This window comes from Ochlerotatus camptorhynchus, unplaced genomic scaffold (assembly GCF_037179485.1).
Source record: "Ochlerotatus camptorhynchus isolate MF236.1 unplaced genomic scaffold, CSIRO-AGI_Acam_v1.1 ptg000209l, whole genome shotgun sequence".
Taxonomy (NCBI): Eukaryota; Metazoa; Arthropoda; class Insecta; order Diptera; family Culicidae; genus Ochlerotatus; species Ochlerotatus camptorhynchus.
In genome coordinates this window covers 3,085,256-3,102,305 of record NW_027040699.1, presented here as the reverse complement: position 1 = coordinate 3,102,305, position 17,050 = coordinate 3,085,256, and the positions used below count along the sequence as shown (strand labels likewise).

The 17,050-nt window shown below is 43.5% G+C and overlaps 1 protein-coding gene across 1 annotated transcript in view; it reads right to left on the bottom strand.

Annotated features, from left to right (window-relative positions):
* The window catches only part of LOC135703148 (mucin-2), a 488,834-nt gene that overhangs the window by 15,982 nt on the left and 455,802 nt on the right, over positions 1-17,050 (bottom strand). The window contains exons 5-7 of the mRNA XM_065224253.1: positions 9,182-9,394; positions 8,096-9,118; positions 7,456-7,939 (exon numbers count right to left, since the gene is read on the bottom strand). Of these exons, the coding sequence (XP_065080325.1) occupies positions 7,456-7,939; positions 8,096-9,118; positions 9,182-9,394 (1,720 nt within the window). The remainder of the gene's footprint in view (positions 1-7,455; positions 7,940-8,095; positions 9,119-9,181; positions 9,395-17,050) is intronic.

Sequence of the window (17,050 nt, the reverse complement as noted above, 5' to 3'; positions counted from 1 at the left end):
TAACGTCAAATGGAACTCGAAAGAAGAAAACATACTGTGCACAAACACCTGGGTCAGTGTTCACTCGGCTGTCGACAAAAGCAGGCCACTCTCGATGTGTGCTGCGCGATCGTCTGTTTTCTCGACAGCAACCATTGTGTGGTCCTCCTCATTGTTCTTCATCAGCAGTTCTTTCGGTCGATGCGTCGTCGACTTTGGAAAGCAACCGTTTCGTGATGAGTGTGTGAGTGCTGACCACGTTTTGCGTCGATTGCTGCAATGGACGCGCTCTGACCCTCGTTGGCGTACAACAATGTGCCATACAATGAAACCACTGGAAGCGGCTCCAGTTCTGATGGAGGAGGCTTTTTGGATAGCGGAAGATAAAGTGTTTATTGTGTTGTACCTTTTGACTATAGTTTTAAGATGTATTGTATAGTGACCAAGAATCCTCGGCTCTGTAAAGTTAATTCGGTTGAGCCTTATCAAATAAATTAATAAACAAACAAACACCTGGGTCAGTCCTCAAATGGCTACAGAATTTAAAAAAAAAAGTTGTGGTTGATGTCACTGATTTGACCCAAACTTGGCCAAAACGCTTATTTTGGCATTCTGAACAAACACCTTTTTTGATTTTGCTCTAAAGTGCCTAGATCCTTCTGGGCTACAACGCTGGATTTTGAGGTTTTTTAAAAATTTCAACTTTCAGAAGAGATTACTCCAGATCACAAATAGGCTATTCGGGATCTTAGTCAATTTGAAGGTTTTTGAATGTAGACTCTTATTACATTTTGTTTTTGATATAGTGACTACAGTAAACAGACTGATTACCAGCAGGTATCCACATTGTCAAAAAATGGCAATTTTTCACCATGGGCGGGATTTTTTATTTCTTAATATTTTGGGCTCAAATTTTCACCACACTTTGGAAAACTCTTCTTCTAGATGTGTTTTCAAGGGCAAATGATTTGGAAAAACAGTTTTTGAGATATGAACAGATGAGTTTGTGGTAGTTTTGAGCGTTTTTGGTGGAAAATCAATGCTATTTTATATTTTTTTATTTTTTCTTGAATTCCATCAAGCCGATGGAACAATAACATTTTAATGTTATTGTTCACATGTTCTGGGCAGGATTCTCATTACATGAAATCATAACTGCCTCATTTATTTACTTCTGTCCATAATTTAATTGTGGTACTAAAAGTGAAAAATACGATTCTATGGGATACAGTCAAAACGTGCTTTAGAAGTAAGACGAAATCAGATAGATAAGCAGGGCTATAAAATTTAAGTTGTGGATGAAAGTTGATACTTGAATAACACACTTGTTAGAGTAATTAATTTATTTTCAAGAATTCAAAAAAAAAATAAAAAAATATATTAAATAGCATTGATTTTTTACCAGAAAATCTCAAAACTACCTCTCACTCATCTGGTCATATCTCAAAAACTATTTGTCCAAATCATTTGCCATTGAATACACATCTATAAGTAGAGTTTTCTAAAGTGTGGTGAAAATTTGAGCCCAAAATATTAGGAAATAAAAAATATGGTGAAAATATGCAATTTTTTGACAATTTGGATACCTGCTGGTAATCAGCCTGTTTACTGAAGTTACTATAACAAAAACAAAATGTAGGTACATCCATAAGAATCTACATTAAAAACCTTAAAATTGACTTTCTAAGATCATGAATAACTTATTTGGTTGTGGAGTAATCTCTTCTGAAAGTTGAATTTTTTTAAAAATCTCTAAAATCCAAGGTTGAAGCCTAGAAGGATCTAGGCACTTTAGAGCAAAATCAAAAAAGGCGTTTGTTCAGAATGCCAAAATAAGCGTTTTGGCCAAGTTTGGCTCAAATCCGTGACATCGACCACAGGTGGTGTACCCACTTGAGCTGGAATGACCCAGTTGCAAACTCCGGAGTGGTCCGGCTCCAAGCAGGCTAAAGTGTTAAAGATGCCGAAAACAACAATTTTTCAAGTGCTCAAAACCTACAAGGAAACCCTGTGTGTGGAAAGGAATCAGCGAACCTACGAAAAAACTGAAATTATGGATCGTCAGCTGCGCACCAAATTTGAAGCCAACTCCGGTCTTTCGATCCGAGCTGTGGCCAGAAGGTACAACGCCAAATTTCAAACGGCTTGAAATATCCTTGCCAGGCTAGGCTATAAGTCGTACAAAGCCAGTAAAGATCCGAACCGGCTCATGAAGCAGAATTCCGTGGCCAAAAAGCGTGCAAGGCTCTTGTACGACCGTGTTTTGATGAATCACAAGGGCGGCACTTTGATCGATGACGAAACATACGTCAAACTCGATTTTAAGCAGCTTGTGGTAGAGTCGGTGTATAATGAGTCACGCCAAGAGAAAAACAGTTGAACTCGCATCACGGTTTTCGAAAGATTCCAATTCTTTTCACTTGGCAACAGAGGACTTCTACAACAACTTCAAATGACTTCTAGCGAGAGAAAAAATACTGCGGCTGTAGTAAATCATTATATCAGTGATTTTGTCAAATTATCTTAACAAAAAATAGTAGAAATTCTCATTACTAATCATTACCGAGCGTATCCCATGACAATTTAACGCTCACTGCGTGTTTATGCTCATTTCTTCGATTATATTTTATATTTTATTGCAATACCTTTCGTGAACCTTTCATAGCATCGTAATGTTTATTTACTTTGCACGATAGGTAGCCGCTTTGACAGTTCAATAGGTAGACTTGGCTTCACTCTTGGCGTGACTCATTATACACCGACTCTAGCTTGTGGGTATGTGCCTGGAAGATTCAAGTTCGCGAGGAAGGCCATGATTTGGCAAGTGATTTGCCGTTGTGGCCTGAAAACGGAACTATTCGTCACATCCTCGACGATGACGTCCCAAGTTTACATCGAAGAATGCCTGAAAAAGCGTGTACTGCCGTTCATCCGCAAGCATAGGGGCAAAGTCATCTTTTGGCCCGATTTGGCCTGCTGCCATTACTCCAAGGTGGTTCTGGAGTGGTATGCTGCCAAACAAGATCGATTTTGTCTCCAAGCTAATGAATGCTTCGAATTGCCCGGAATTTTAACTAATCGAAAAATACTGGGCAATTTCAAAGCAGCGACTTTGAAGAAGCGGCGGGGCAGTCGAGGACATCCAGCAAATGCGGGCAAAATGGAAAAAAATGCGCTGATTCCGTGTCCATTTCCACGAGATTTCGTTCAAACTGGAGAAATGTAACCATCTGAGGCTGTGCGTGTGTTCGAACCTGACGAACAGGAGACGATTTCTAGTTCCTCATTCTAGGTCCCTATTATTTTCCGCTGAGTAGCTGTTCCCAAACCAAGTATAACCTCCACGAGGCGTCCCATCATTAGTTTCATAATTCGTTGAGTCGTAGTGTTGAACCTGACTATTGGCCACGAAAAGACTTGCCAATGCACATCAAAAATCAACTACATACATCCGAACATTTGTTTATCTCAAATCGTAGGAAGACATTCCGCGCAACTGCCATAAACCAGACTAGTTCATGTTTATCTTCGTCAAGCTTCGTCTACAATTTGGACTCCTACATCAACACATGTCAAGCAGCCTTCAGGTTCAATTGGCTAAACTTGGTGAGTTTGTTCCGTTTTGTAAATTTTTATCTATTCAAACCAGTAACGTTGGGAGATCACCTTTTTGTGGTGCGTTACTGGTATAAGATCTACCACCGTGACAACTTCAAACTGGGGAATCAGGATTTTCCAGTAATCAAAGGATCACATTTTAGTCCTTGTTACTTTTTATGACTTGATAATAGTGACAAGACTCGGGTAGTGACCACCGCGCTGTTATGCATTTCTATATTGTATGCATTGTATGTATGTATGTATGTATGTATTTCAAATCAAAAATATTGTTTATATTCAAAGATTTCACATAATCCTTTTCCCTTTGTCCTTCTCCTTTTCCTTTCCCTCTTCTCTTTTCAGAAAGCGAGTAATGGCGCTATAGCCATAAGTCATAAAGGCTAGGACAAAAGCTAGTGCTCATGCCCCAACCGTCAGAAGAAAATGGAGCATCACTTAACCTTTCTAGCTTTGATGCTTCCAACGACCAACCAATCATATAATTACCAAAATTGGAACGTACGGGACGAGATGTCTACGTTACATCCATGTATTGGATTTTAATGTTCTGATGTATGTGGAAGCATCGTGTTTAAATGTTCTGATGTTTTCTGAATAATCTTGCCCCTTAAATGCTGCACAGTAGGCCTGGCCGTTTTGAAATGTCTGACGCATCTTCGATGTGAAACATATATCAAATAGACAAGAAAAATGATGTAGGTATATGCAGGGTTACTTCCACTCACTTGCTATAAAAAATTGTTTTTTAGAATTATGAAATCATTAGATGTTATAATGATAATTAGTACTTGTAAGTTACAAGAAGAGATTGTTAGGTATGTGTTTGACACATAAAACCTGTCAATATTGCTTTCAGTGCGTCACAATCAGCAATTTTACCATTCGTGAGCGCTCACTCTGAGTGAACGCTCACGAATCATAAGATCGCTGATTGTGACGCTCTGAAAGCAAAATTGACAGGTTTTATGAGTCAAACACACACTTTTCACCCTCTTCTTGTTACTTGTAAGTACAATAAATCCTTATATCATCTAATGATTTCATTATTCCGAAAAACAATTTTTTATAGCAAGTGAGTGGAAGCAACCCTGGGTATATGTATATATATCATTTCCAGGATGCTTTCAAGAACTGGCTGTGTTGGTTTTAGATTAGATTATATTAGATTAGATTAGATTGCTGTAATTTTTAAGTTTTAATAAAAGTACTGTAAAGCAACTTTTAATGAACTTTTTAAACTTATTGAATAATGAATTACAAGTCATTTAGTGCGTGCCAATTTACTTTTAGTCAGCCTTTAGTTTCTTTCAGGGCCCAACAAAGTCAATTTCAATCGAAAATCGTCAAGCGACGACGAAGCTGTGACTCTCTTGGAGCAGATCCCCTTCGTTTCAACATTAACAGAACCACTTTCGATCAGTTTTCATGCTGTTTGTTGTGACTTCACTCGTGTTCACTTAGTCTTTCATTGTAAAATGAACTTACTTTCGCATTGAAGCAAAGCTGTTCGATTCAAATTCACGCCGTTTTTCTGACTTTGGTTGATTGTTCACTTGGTTCATTTAAGCGCTTGCGCAAAGATCTGTACATCAATATGGGCATTTCTGGAATCTGAATGACGTATAGAAGCCGGAAATCAATTACCGACGCGATTTTTGAATCCAAGATGGCGGCTTGCGATTTCAGAAAAAGTGAGCTACACTGACGCCGACCCAGTTTTGGGTATTTTTGGTACCGGGGTGACGTCTATATGCCATCCAACAAGTTCAATAACAGGACCGACGACCAGTGTTTGAAAATTGAAGACTGACGCCATTTTGGAATTCATAATGGTGACATCCGGGTTAAGATAACAGTCAGATCAACCACGAAATCTCGCATAACATTTGAAAAGGGCCTATCCTCGTTGATCGATTTTCTTCATCGACTTTTTTTTTGGTTTACCACGGCAACATACACGAATTTCTCGCTAAGCTCGCAGCACAGTTCGACAGGAGATGATGTTAGCATGCGCATGAAACATCACATTCAATTGGAAATTTATTTGCAGTCGGGTTATTCGCGAAAGAAAAAATCGATGAAGAGACAATGATAGGCCCTTTTCTCATGTTGCGCGAGATTTTCGTATCTGGGAAGTAACGTAGAGGTCGGAAATCCATATCTGACGCAAGTAAAGGTGACTTCAGGTTTTTGAAAGTGCCAAATAATTCTCTGGAAATACCTATACTCTAAGCAATTTGACATTTTCGGTAATCGTCAGTCGCCTTCTGAACGATGATATAATGCACGGTAAAAAAAAGTACCCAGCAGCCAGTTTACTTATACCTACTTTTGACTTGTTTGTCTCCTCTTCTTTTTCTAATGTTGTCAAAAACGGAGAAGCAAAACCGCCCACCAGCGGTAGTAAAGTGTGGGAAACCAACGTTGAGTAAAATTCTTCTTTTGGGTACAACTAACTTACTGTATCGTTTACTTAAACTCCACACGAATTGCACACAAGTAAATGAACTACTTTGACCCGCTCTACCTACTTTTGGCTTCCCGCACTTTAGTGTCGAGTGAGTAAAAGAACTTACTTTTGCGTAGTTTTTTTCATATCGTGCAGAAAACGCAAAGTGGTAGAACCGATGAGACTTTATTCTTCATGTACTCGTAAATTGGAGGCGAACCAGCCCAAGGCTGAAAGCCTCCTTAATAAAGTTAAATAATAATAATAATGTACTCGTAAATCAGTATTTTTTTCAACGTTCGTCGGCAGGCATGGAAAATCATTTGCATTCATTTCGTGCATTCATTTACATTCATTTGCCTCTAACTTTTTTCTTGAACAGAATTCCGTAAAATAATGTATACAACTTTTGTAGTTTTTGTTATTAGCTACAACTTTTGTAAACAAGTCAAATTCGTATCTCTTATGCATGCCGAACCAGAGCGAACAGAAGCCACTACTGTTTTTTAGTGAATGTATTTTACATTCACTGAAAAACAGTAACAAGTACTGCCCGCTCTAGTTCGTGATGCATAAGAGATAACGATTTGAGCTATGACCAAAAGTTGTAGCTAATAACAAAACCTACAAAAGCTCTATACATCATTTTGCGGAATGCTGTTGATGAAAAAAGTTAGAGGCAAATGAATGTAAATGAATGTATGAAATGAATGCAAATGATTTTCCATGCCTGTTCGTCGGTCTTCCCGGTAACATCTTCATATTCTGCTGTCATGCTGTTAAGAATGTAGTTTCCAAATTGTATTAGTCTTTTAAGGTGTATGGTCAGATGATAGTGTATGTAATGAGTCTTGCGTAGCGTTACAGTGCAGATGTTTTTAGCGTATGGTTGTGTCAGATGCAGGATGATCGTGCGTTTCTCTTTCCAATCAAACGTCCAAACCGTGTCCTTAAAGTCAGCAAACATAACAGCACATACATAAACAACAGGCAAACATCCAATCACTCTTCAAGCCAGAAAACGAAACTCAAAATAACTCCAAACAAATAACAAAACAGAAAAAAAAACCAAACAATTGAAATTCATAAAAAACAAATGCTCATTCTGGCGGGTGATGAGGAACCTTATAATTTTTCACAAAAATGCAATCCAAACCGACAAACGACGACCCTCATCACCCTGCTCTTCGATCGCGCAAGGCAGCAGAAAGTAACTCAGTGATAAAAAGTGACTCCCTCACTGAGTTACTCCTCAACGGCCGCGGAGAAAACGAAACCGGGAGAAACTCACTGGCGCATGCTTAGTTAATAGTGTGAAGGTTACGAGCCCAAAACGAACAGTACCGCGAAATACGTTGGAAGAAGGGAACAGGCAAAGTGCCCTCCGATCCTCGGCTAATACTTACTTCTTGACTACATTGTTAGGCTTGATGGTTTGAGTGTTACGGTAGCGGTTAGTTTTCTTCCCATTACCAAAGCTTGGCTGCGAAGAGGACAGAGCCGGTGGCCCGACCGGTTCGTCGACCGTATCCGACCGGTCCTGCAGATCGTTGCTGTCGTCCTTGCCGATGCGGTTCTTGAGGCGATTCTTGAAAGCTCCCCCATTGAGGCCGGCTCCGGGACCGCTGAGACGGCGCGATGGCCGCACAAGGCTGGAGCTCGGTTGGTTGGCAAAGAGATTCTCCAGCGGCAGACCCGTGTCCTCCAACGCTTGCTGGGACGAGTGCGACGGCGTGATGATCGAGGCCAGCTCCGGATTGTAGCGGGGCGTTTTGTTCGGATGGTTGGGGGCGGCCGTTTTCAGAATGCGAAGCGTTGGAGTGGGCTGCACCTTCGGTCCCGAAGCCTGCTTGTTCTGTTGATGACCCGCTGCAGCAGCGGCGGCATTACCTTGAAATACATGAGAAGTGCTTTGTAGGACTTGGGCATATTTTCCTGAAATGTACGTGCCGATGACGCTCGTTTCGTGGATTGTCGTGGCTCCGTCCTTAACCACAGTTCCACCGAGCTTTGTGACCAGTCCCGTCGGGCGGGGTTTCTTATTACCTCGTTTGGGCTTGGCTCTGACCGTCGATGCCGACGTTGCACTCGAAGTTGCGGTCGGTTTCAAATTTACCACCCGGTAGGTTTCTTCCACAAATTCCGACGGCTGACGGGACAGGAAATCGTACTCTGGCTCTGGGGCAATGTTGTTGCCAATCTGCAGCACTGGGGCTGGTTCATCGTCTTCGTCGTCGTCTTCCTGCTCGTCGTCGGCTCCGTGATCGGTTTCGTTTTCTTCCGTTATGTTCGAGAACTCAATCGGAGAGTGTTCCTTGTGCTTGTGAGCTTCGATGGTTGGTTCTTCAGCTGCCTTCGGTTTGGTAGCTTCAACCACCACTGGCTTTGGCTTCTCCTCTACTTTATGTTCTTCTTCTTCTTCTTCTTGTTCGTGATGTTCGTGTTCTTCTTCGTCTTGTTCCTCCTGATCTTCCTCTTCCTGGATAGCTTCCTCTACCTTCGATTCCTCAACCTTCTGTTCTTCTACCTGTTCTGGTTCATCTTCTTCTTCATCATGCTCCTCTTCGTGTTCTTCTACCTCCTCCTCCTCCTCATCTTCCTCCTCTTCCTCATGAACATATTCTATCTGAGGTTCCGGAGTAACAATTTCCTTTTCGGTCGTGACTTCCACCTTGGCAGCAACAACCTTGATGATCGGGGCCTGGGGCTTCACGACCTGTACCTTCGGTTCGACCTTCTTTTCCACTTCCACTTCCGGTTCCGGTTCCGGCTTGATCGGAGTGACCTCCACGATCGAAACCTTCGGTTTCGGTTTGCTAATGGGTTTGGCCTTCACCGGAGTCACCACTTTGGGGACAAACTTGACCGGAGTGTTGGGTTTCACGACGAAGGGTTTCGGAGTTTCGGCGATGACCTGAACGATACTGACCTTCTCCTTCGGTTGCTGCGGTAAGATCACCGTTTTGCTTGGTTTGATCTCCTCGGCGATCGCTGCCACCGGGGTGGTGGTGGTCGGCGGGGGTGATGTTTCGATCACCGGCAGTGGAGCCGGTGTCGTCGACGGGGGCTCTGCAAATTAAGGTTTAGTTCTGTGGTTTTTGGGGATGGGGGGGGGGAATTGATGGGACTTACCAGTTACTACAGCAGCTGCACTCTGCGGGGAGAAGATCATCACCGTGTTGCCGATGGTGGTGGTAAAGTCCAAGAATCCGTACACGGTCTGGGTGACGAGGTAGCCGGGGTTGTTGACCTGCGTGGGGACGATAGCCTGGACGTCGACATTTGCGTTCGGGTTGTAAACGGGGGCATTGCCCGGGGTGTAGACGGCCGATTGGGCGAGGAGTGCTGGAAGAATAGGAAGATATTTTTTTGTTAGAGTCGCATCAAATTCTGAATTATGATAGAACACTGCCCATCATCAATGTTTGTTGTTTAATAGCTGCATAAGCCAATATGCAGCTTAGTTTTCTTCAAAAAGCTCTATATCAGCTTTCGCTGATTGTTGGGTGTGTTTTGGTATGGTTATAAATAAAAGAGTGCCATAAAGGCGGCTCGGGACCAGGGATGCCAGATTTGAAGACATGTGTTCATTTTGAATATATTTGAAATTCTGTAGCACGCATTGTGAGGAAATTTTCAACTGAAAGTTTTACCATTTAATATAACTTGTTCATATGAGCAACTTAGCTCAAGATGGTAACCTTAATTGGAGCTGTCAATTTAATGCCATCTGGTGAGATAATTTTCAACTGAACTGTACATAACTTTAGAGTATTTTTTCTGAATTTGATTAGGGAGTAACTGAAAAAAAAATCGTTTTTCAGTTCAAAATTGTGATCTAAAAGTTCTTAAAGTTGCTTCAAGATCTTATCTTATCTTTCTTTATTAAAAAGACTTTCAGCCATCGGCTGGTTCACACTGCTTCAAGACGAATTTTATGAGAAATTTGAAACAACAGATTAAGAGCTAAACACCTATTTTTTTTTTTCTAATTAATCTAAATTTTATCTGTTGCGTAAAATTTCCCTGGTTTAATTTTGAGCTAAAGTTGGCATAAACAACGAGATGGCTAGCTAGCTTGTATGCAACATTGCTGATTTATGCGATATTGCGCTTAAACTTACATGCGAAATCTAGTGTTAACAACGTGTACGCTAGATATAACAGAAATTTAAGGTCTGTATTCACAATAATCCGGACACATCAAAACTTAAGTAGAATGCAAATTTCGCAATATATTTCAATTGTAGTTGTTTACTTCAGATTCATGGGACATGATTTAAATATTCACGGAGTCAAAACATAGCTATTTGGTATTTGCATAATTTTTTTGAACTTTGTGCTCAACTTCATCTATTAGGATTTGTACAAATTCCTCAGATTAGTTTTCAATCCGACAAGTAGGCTTACTCAGATCGGGCTTTTCCGCTGCTGCTGCCGTTCCGCTTCCGCTGTCATTGCGCTTCCACTGTCATTGCGCTTTACTCTTGTACTACACGCAACAATATGCGTACTGAGTACGCAACAATATTCAAAAACTAAATACGACGCAACGACGGAACGTGGAGGAGACGAATGAACCACGAATTTCAACTAGGAGAACCATCCATGGGGCACGTCGTAAGAATGCCGCACGACGACCCAGTGAAAATGGTTCTCGAAAGTAACCCAACAGGAATAAGAAGAAGAGGCGTGCAGCGGGCAAGGTGGATCGACCGAGTAGAAGGCGACCTACGAGGCTGGCGACGTGTGACCATGGATCGAGTAGAGTGTAGACGACTTCTTCGGACAGCAGAGGACATCAAAGCCTTAGCCTGATTGGTAAGCTAAGTAAGGGACTGTACGCCGGTTCTCAACTAAGTGTTCTTTGAGCACGTCCACAGTTGACAATTAGAGCTTCATAAACCTATTTTTGCAATTGTATATTTGTATTGTGGGGAGCGGGACATTTCGTCGGAGGTTGTTTCGCCAACGGTCATTTCGACGAATGGGTCATATTGCCGAAGAGCAAGCCATTCGGTTTTGAACTTTTCTCAAAGCTCAGTAAATTTTGAAATCAGTCTTGAAAAAAGATTAAGAGGGTTCGATTTTTACAACCTGGCAAGCTATTCAAATGTAACGCTTCCTTCTTTTGAACTTGACCAGTTCATTTGAGTTGTACTGATTTCAAAAACTTTAAAATAATTGATATTTTTGATTTATAGGAATGCTTCCTTCTTTTCAACATGACCAGTTCTTACGAGTTGTACTGATTTCAGAAATTTTTCAATAATCAATGTTTTACATTTGTAGAAATGTTTCCTTCTTTTTAACATGACCAGTTCGTTCAGTTTGATTCATGATTTAAATTCAGCGAAATGACCCATTCCGCAAAACGTCCTTCGGCAAAACGTCCTTGGGCGAAATGACACAGCCCCGTATTTTATGGCAAGTACTGCTCAGGGAAGTCGAGAAACTTTCCAAACCCGAAAAATTCTCAGACCATCCATCAATTTGGCCGATGGAAACGAAACGCCCGTGAAGGGAATTTGGTTCCGGCAGGCTGTTTTGCTACGACGATCGAGGCGAGAAACAGGAAGTCATCAAGTCGGAAGAGTTCTATGTTTCTGAGCTAGAATAGAACCTGGTTTCCGTTAGCCGACTGATCACCAAGGAAGCTAAAGTAACGTTTTTGGAGTCACGAGGACGTGTTGCAGCTGTTGCAAGCAAAGTTGGAGGCTTTGAGAAAGGTCCAATTTTAATGAGAATTTACAATAAGTTCTGAGAAGAATATCAAAAGGGTTCTATTGTGTGATCCAAATGAAATTATGAGAAGAACTCAAATGGTGTTGAATTCAAGGGATAGTTACGAAATAATTCTGCACACTACTAAAAAGTCATGTAGATTTCGGTTCCCTGAGACCGACACATGTATGCGGCCCTTTTGACATAAGAATCAGTTGAAAGAAACGTGAAAATCAATTCAATCAAACGTTCTCTTCGTCGACTCGCTGATGTTTCGGTTTGAGAACACTTAATTTTACATGAAATCATCTCAAATTGGCCAAGGAGCATCCAATTAAATTCCAGGAGTTTCTGTCTAGGGCCAAGGTAGCAGAGGAGTGCGAATTGGATAGGATGCTCCATCACTCCATTGATGGGTTGGTTGTCAACCGATTGACGACCGCATTCACGGAAGAACAATTGAAACACCTCAACAAGGGGCTAGGATACGCGGTTACAACCAAGCCAGACGTCGAGCAGATCATCATTGACGTAGAAACAGCGATTACCAAGACACTTCCAACATCAACACAGAATACGGTTAGGACTCTCACATCAAACATAATCAAGGACGGACAGGAACAAAGTCGCACCAACGAAAAAGAAATTCGGATTGTAAAGGAACTAAAAAGTAAAACAGTATACTACGTGAAGGCAGACAAGGGAAACGTGGTCGTTATCATGGACAAGGACGATTACGACAATCAGATGACAACGAAGATTAACAACGGACCGTATAGACAGCTTCGAGTAGACCCCCTACAGAACATAGTGAAACGCGTGGAGAAAGCACTGAAGGAGTGCAAATCGATATTAGGAGAAGGAGCAGGTCGTTTACGGGAACCCAATCCCATTCTACTCAGGATCAAAGGTCTCCCCAAAGTCCACAAACCGGGAAATGGAATGCGAGAGATCGTGTCTGCAGTTGGTTCCCCCACCCACGAACTAGCGAAGTGGCTAGTCAAAAAGTTCCAGAGTATGCCGAATCAGTTCCAGAGTAAAGCAGTTAGTAACACTCAGGAGTTCGCCCAGGAACTACAATCTTCAGGAGACATCAACGAGGACGAGATTATGGTATCAAGGAAGCGATCAACCATTTGGAGGACTGGCTATTAACACAACGAGAGGATGCAGCATGGAGAAACAAGGTTCGGACGTACCTTAAGCTGACCCGCCTTTGTATGGAAGAGAACTACTTCTCTTTCCGAGGTAACTTCTACAAGCAGACGAAAGGAGCCCCAATGGGAAACCCTCTATCCCCCTTCTTGTTTGAACTTTTCATGGCCAACTTGGAGACAATCCTGAAGGAGAAAGGACTATTACCAAACCGTTGGTGGAGGTTTGTTGACGATATCTTCAGCGTAGTTAAACGGGAAGCCCTTCCACAAATTTTAGTTGAGATCAACAGAATTCACAAGGATATCAAATTCACTCACGAGGTAGAAAAAGACGGGAAACTCGCATTTCTCGATCTTCTAGTCATCAGGGAATCGTCATCATCTTCCTCGCTTGAATACGAAATTTACAGGAAACCATCAAGCATCAAAAGAGTTATCCCCTATACTTCCAACCATTCGTTCCAGCAGAAAATGGCCGTCTTTCACCACATGATTCATTGAATGCAGACTCTTCCACTCAGCGATACAGGAAAGGTTAAGGAATTACAGTACATCTTCGAAACAGCAGAGCGAAAAGAAAAAAACACGCGTTTGTTTTGGTTCGTTTGATAGGACTGAATGATGCACGTTTATTTAAGAGTAGCAAACACGGCTGAGCAAATTCTTAAGTTACACTAGTCAACACTCCCCCTTAACTAAGAATTTGAGAGATTCCGAACACTGCTTTGAATTGTCCAGGGACCGCCTTTGTCAGCGCGTCTGCCTTCTGGTCACCAGAACGGATGTACTTCAACTGCATAGTGTGGTTCTCCAGCTGCTCTCTGACAAAATGATGTCGCATGTCGATGTGTTTACTTCTCGGCGAGAACCCGATCTCCTTCTCCGCTAGGCATATCGCACTACGGTTGTCGCAGTGAATGACAATCGGTTCCTTCTTGCCCAACAACTCCGTACAGAAACCACGCCACCACAGAGCCTCTTGTGATGCCGCCGACAAGGCCATGTATTCGGCTTCCATTGTAGAAAGCGCAACAGTCGGCTGTTTCCGGCTGTTCCAAGACACCGATCCGCCTCCAAACTGGAACAAATATCCTGTGACCGAGCGCCTCGAGTCAGGATAGTTTCCCCAGTCCGCATCCCCTCGAGCACTGGGTTCGCCATCTTCTGGAAGACCAATCCGAACGATTTGGTACCCTGAAGGTACCGTAGAATGCGCTTGGCCGCTGTCCAATGGGCTTCACCCGGATTACTGCAAAAACTGCTAACTGCATTCACGGCATACGCTATGTCGGGACGAGTGCATTGAGACAAGAACAGTAGTCCACCCACTAGCTCACGGTACGGAACATTCTGCATCCTTGCTTTCTCCTGTTCGGTTTTCGGACTCATTGCTTTTACGAGCCTCTGGCTCACTTCGGCCGGTGTTGATGTCGGATTACAGTCCACCATGTTGTATTTCTGAAGCAGCTCCTCGATGTATCGCTGTTGATCCAGCACGATAGTGCCACCGTTCCTGGTGATCCGCATTCCAAGCACTTGGCGGGCCTCGCCCAAATCTTTCATGCGGAACCTTGCTGACAGTTGACCTTTAACTGCATCGAGCCACTCCGGAGCATTCAAGATCAATAGCAAATCGTCCACGTAAACTGCAACTATGATGATTCGCTTCCCATCCGACATCAAATACACGCAAGGGTCATAACTGGATCGTCTGAAGCCAATTCTCTTCAGATCCGTGTCCAACTTCACGTTCCAGACACGGCTGGCTTGTTTAAGGCCGTACAGAGCCTTTTTAATCGACAAACCTTTCTTGGATCCTTCTGAACAAACCCCTCAGGTTGCTCCATAAAGATCTCTTCATCGGACAGTTCCCCTTGCAAAAAGGCAGTGACTGCATCCATCTGATGAATCTGCAAGTCTAGCTGCGCTGCCATGCCCATCAGATATCGGATACTGGCATATCTGACAACGGGAGAGTAGGTCTCGTTGTAATCCATGCCCTTCACTTGCAAAAAACCCTTGATTACGACACGAGCTTTGTGTCGATCCAGCGATCTTCTTCTTCAGTACCCACTTGCACTTTAGGGCTTTGAGTCCTGGTGGTAGGTCGGTCAGCTCCCAGGTGTTATTCGACATCAGCGCCTCGAACTCGGCTTCCATAGCACGCTGCCACAACTGCTTCTCATCGGACTCCATCGCTTCTTGGAAAGACTGCGGCTCCTTCGATGATTCCTGAGACACGGACAACCTTTTAGGAATAACACTGTACGTCATATCATAATCTTGATACTTGCCTGGGATATTGCGCTCCCGTTCACTGCGCCTGATCGCGAGAGGATCTACAGATTGTGAAGGGAGCGCGACGGTTTCTGCTGAGGTTGGTTCTAGAGATTCGGTTGCATTGACATACAACGGTCCAGGGCCATCGTCGTCGTCGGCTTCTGCAACATCTTCCGGCTCACTGCCATCTCCATCGCTGGCTTCTGAAACATCTTCCGGCTGACTGCTATCTTCGTCGCTGGCTTCTGAAGTTTCTTCCGTTTGATCAACTCCCCGTGCGCCTGATTCGTCACCAAAAATAATTTCGTTCGTCATCGTTCGACTTTTCGGCAACACTGCGTCCTGAGATTCGACCGAACGCTGTTCCTTCTCGCTGAGAAAAACTACATCACGAACGACTTTCACCGTTTTCGTCTTTGGCAGGTACACTCGATATCCTTTCGACTGATATGCAAAGCCAACAAAGATTTCCGGTTCGGACTTGGCATCCCACTTACGCCTGCGTTGCTTGGGAATGTAGCACATCACCTTTGCACCAAAAACCCTCAGTTCCGAAAAGTCTGGTCGCTTTCCAGTGAAACGCTCCTCCGGCGTCACCGGAACACCTTTAGTCGGTGATCGGTTAACCAGTAAAGTCGCCATCGCCGTAGCTTCCGCCCAGAAGCTCTTATCCAGGTCTGCATCCAGCAACAAACAACGAGCTTTCTCCACAACGGTCCTGTTCATGCGCTCCGCTAGCCCATTCTGCTCCGGATTATACGGTACTGTCATTTCGTGGCGAATACCGCAGCTGCGCAGGAACCGTTTCATGCCGGTGTTCACATATTCGGTGCCATTATCGGTTCGAAGTCCTTTGATCCTTTTTCCGGTCTGATTCTCCATCAATGCTTTGTACTCTTTGAAGCATTCGAGTACCACTGTTTTCGACTGGAGAAAATACACGACCAACTTACGACTCGCATCGTCGATGAACGACAGGAAATATTTACTTCCGCCGATCGATTCCTCCTCCATTGGACCGCACAGGTCCGAGTGGACCAGCTCCAGCGCCTCGGTCGCACGAGTGCCCTCGTTGTTGAAGGGCTGTCGAAAGTGTTTCCCTTCCAAGCAGGTGACACAAGCAGGAATCTTGGCGTTACCGAAATCAATCCCATCGGCCAACCTTCGGAGCTTCATCAAACTCTGCTCGTTTAGATGCCCCATTCTCCGATGCCACAGTATGATGTCATCCTTCGACTTCGCAGCGCACGACATTTGCTTGTTGGTCAAACACAGCTTGTACAGACCACTTGTCTCCTGACCAACGGCAACCAACTCGCCGCTATTGGACCGCACCTCGCACGTTTCCTTCGTGAACTGAACGCTGTAGCACTTACTGCACATCCTGCTGACCGAAAGAAGGTTGATCGCTATATCTGGAACGCACAATACATCGGACATCGTCAAGTCGCAGGACTCTTCTCTAATGTCTGCCTCTAGCTCCACACTCCCGGTAGCAACTACGGACAGTTCAGCGTCGTTGGCTACACTCACGCGCTGTGACGTTTCCTGCACGTTCAGCAAAAACGCCTTACTACTGCACATGTGCGATGTAGCTCCTGAATCGAAGAACCAGTCCGATTCACTTTTCCTCGGGTTCTCAAAGGTGGTCATCGCTGCGTTCCTTTTACCGGATTTCTCTTTCTTGTCCTTCGGTTCATTCGGTCCTTTCTGCTGACACTCCGAAGCAAAGTGACCAAATTGCTTGCACCTGTAGCACTGGATCTTCGATTTGTCAGTCTTCTTCTTGCTACCAGCCGCCTTTTTCTTGCTGCAGAAAGCCTCTTCCTTGCTGCCTCCC